At 48.6% G+C, this 1,452-nt stretch overlaps 1 protein-coding gene across 1 annotated transcript; it reads right to left on the bottom strand.

Moving 5' to 3' along the window:
* Positions 1–311: 311 nt before the first annotated feature.
* LOC104512703 (ubiquinol-cytochrome-c reductase complex assembly factor 2) lies at positions 312–870 on the bottom strand (the record flags this gene model as incomplete). Its single annotated transcript, XM_010155785.1, is given in 3 exon segments — positions 312–381; positions 724–801; positions 803–870. Coding segments are annotated over 3 exon segments (216 nt in total), but the record flags the coding sequence as incomplete, so codon positions are not given.
* Between the last annotated feature and the right edge of the window lie 582 nt (positions 871–1,452).

Genomic DNA, 1,452 nt, shown 5'->3' on the forward strand with positions numbered 1-1,452 from the left:
TTTTTTCCTCACAGTCTAATACAAAAAGGAGAAATACTGAAGGGAATTTGAACATGGTGAAACAGAACCTGAGAATTTTTGGAATGATGCAGCAAATGTGCATTTCTTTCACACGGCTCCTGCTATCTGAGCTCAACAAACTCTTTGCAAACCCGCTGCTGCTCCTGCCCCAGCGCTGAATACAATCGACTGTTCGCCCTAAGAGATTACTGAAGACCTCCTCAATTATTCCTGAACTTCCTCCTCAGTAAACAGCCTAACACAGTTGCACGGCAGCGCCGTTCTCTCCTCCAGTCACAGTGCTTTAGTACCTGTTGCTAGTATCATCTTGCAATCTTCCACTGTCACCCCAGTGAAGCTTGTGTCTCTCAGGCGCGGATACTTCGTAAGTAGGTGAGAGAAGGAGAGAAAAAGATGTTACTTGTGGTGCACTAAAACAGGTAAAAATGTCCAAACAGTAAAGTCTGAGCTCATTTTCAGCCAATCCCTAAGAATTCTGTTACCCCTACCAAGAACTATCATCTGGGTGTTCATACACGTCACAGAGGCCACGAAGCCTGCAGCTTTGCTGGAGCAAGCAAAGGCACCGGGGAGCGCTGCATCCCCCCAACCGCTCATTTGGCTCCTAGATGCTCCCAGAAACCCCGCTGGGACGTGGCAGCCAACCGCAGCAGGAGCGACTCACCCCCTAAGGGAGGGATGATGGCTGGTACCAAAGCTCACCTTGGTTTTGTAGTAGTTGGTGTGGATTCTGACTAAGCTCTCGTACATTCGGTCACAGGTCTCAGGGTCAGCAATCTGGGAAGGGATAAAAGTAGCACACAAGTCTGTCTTTAAACCTCCACAGCATTTTAAACCTCATTTCCAGGCCTGTGAGGAGGACAGTGAAGGAGCAGGTGAATTCTCGGTGCAGCGCAGGATGCTGGCGACGCCTCTCCGCTGCTCCGGAATGCAGATGGTTTTCCTTCCTCTCCCCAGCCTGGCCAACGAGAATAACGAGGCGCGTGACTTCCCTAACGGACCTTACACTCTGCTCAAAAGGATCTGATGGATCAACTGTGAATACACAGGTGGAGAATATTGCTGGGAAGTTTCCTTCTCACCTTTATTGGCCACTGCTGCGAAATCTGTGGGATTTCTCTGGCCAATTTTGCCGCCTGTTTTATTCTAAAGCATCAAACAGGAAAACATATGAGGATGGAAGTTAGAAAGTCACGGTGCAGGCTAAGAATAGTTTCTAATTGATTAGGGAAAAGCAGCATGAAAGACACTGAACAGCTTGTGAAGGGTAAAGGGATTTCTATTTTGGTCTAGTAAGTTGGAAAGACTTTGCTAATACCTAAACCTTTGCTAGGTGCCTCGGGCTGGTGCCTCTGCCTTGCCGTGACCTCTGTTTAGCAGCCTGGATGGCACGTCAGCTCGGTTTTCTATGGTACAATGGGGGCCAAGTCG

Source organism: Eurypyga helias, unplaced genomic scaffold, assembly GCF_000690775.1.
Source record: "Eurypyga helias isolate BGI_N326 unplaced genomic scaffold, ASM69077v1 Scaffold21147, whole genome shotgun sequence".
In the NCBI taxonomy this organism is placed as follows: domain Eukaryota; kingdom Metazoa; phylum Chordata; class Aves; order Eurypygiformes; family Eurypygidae; genus Eurypyga; species Eurypyga helias.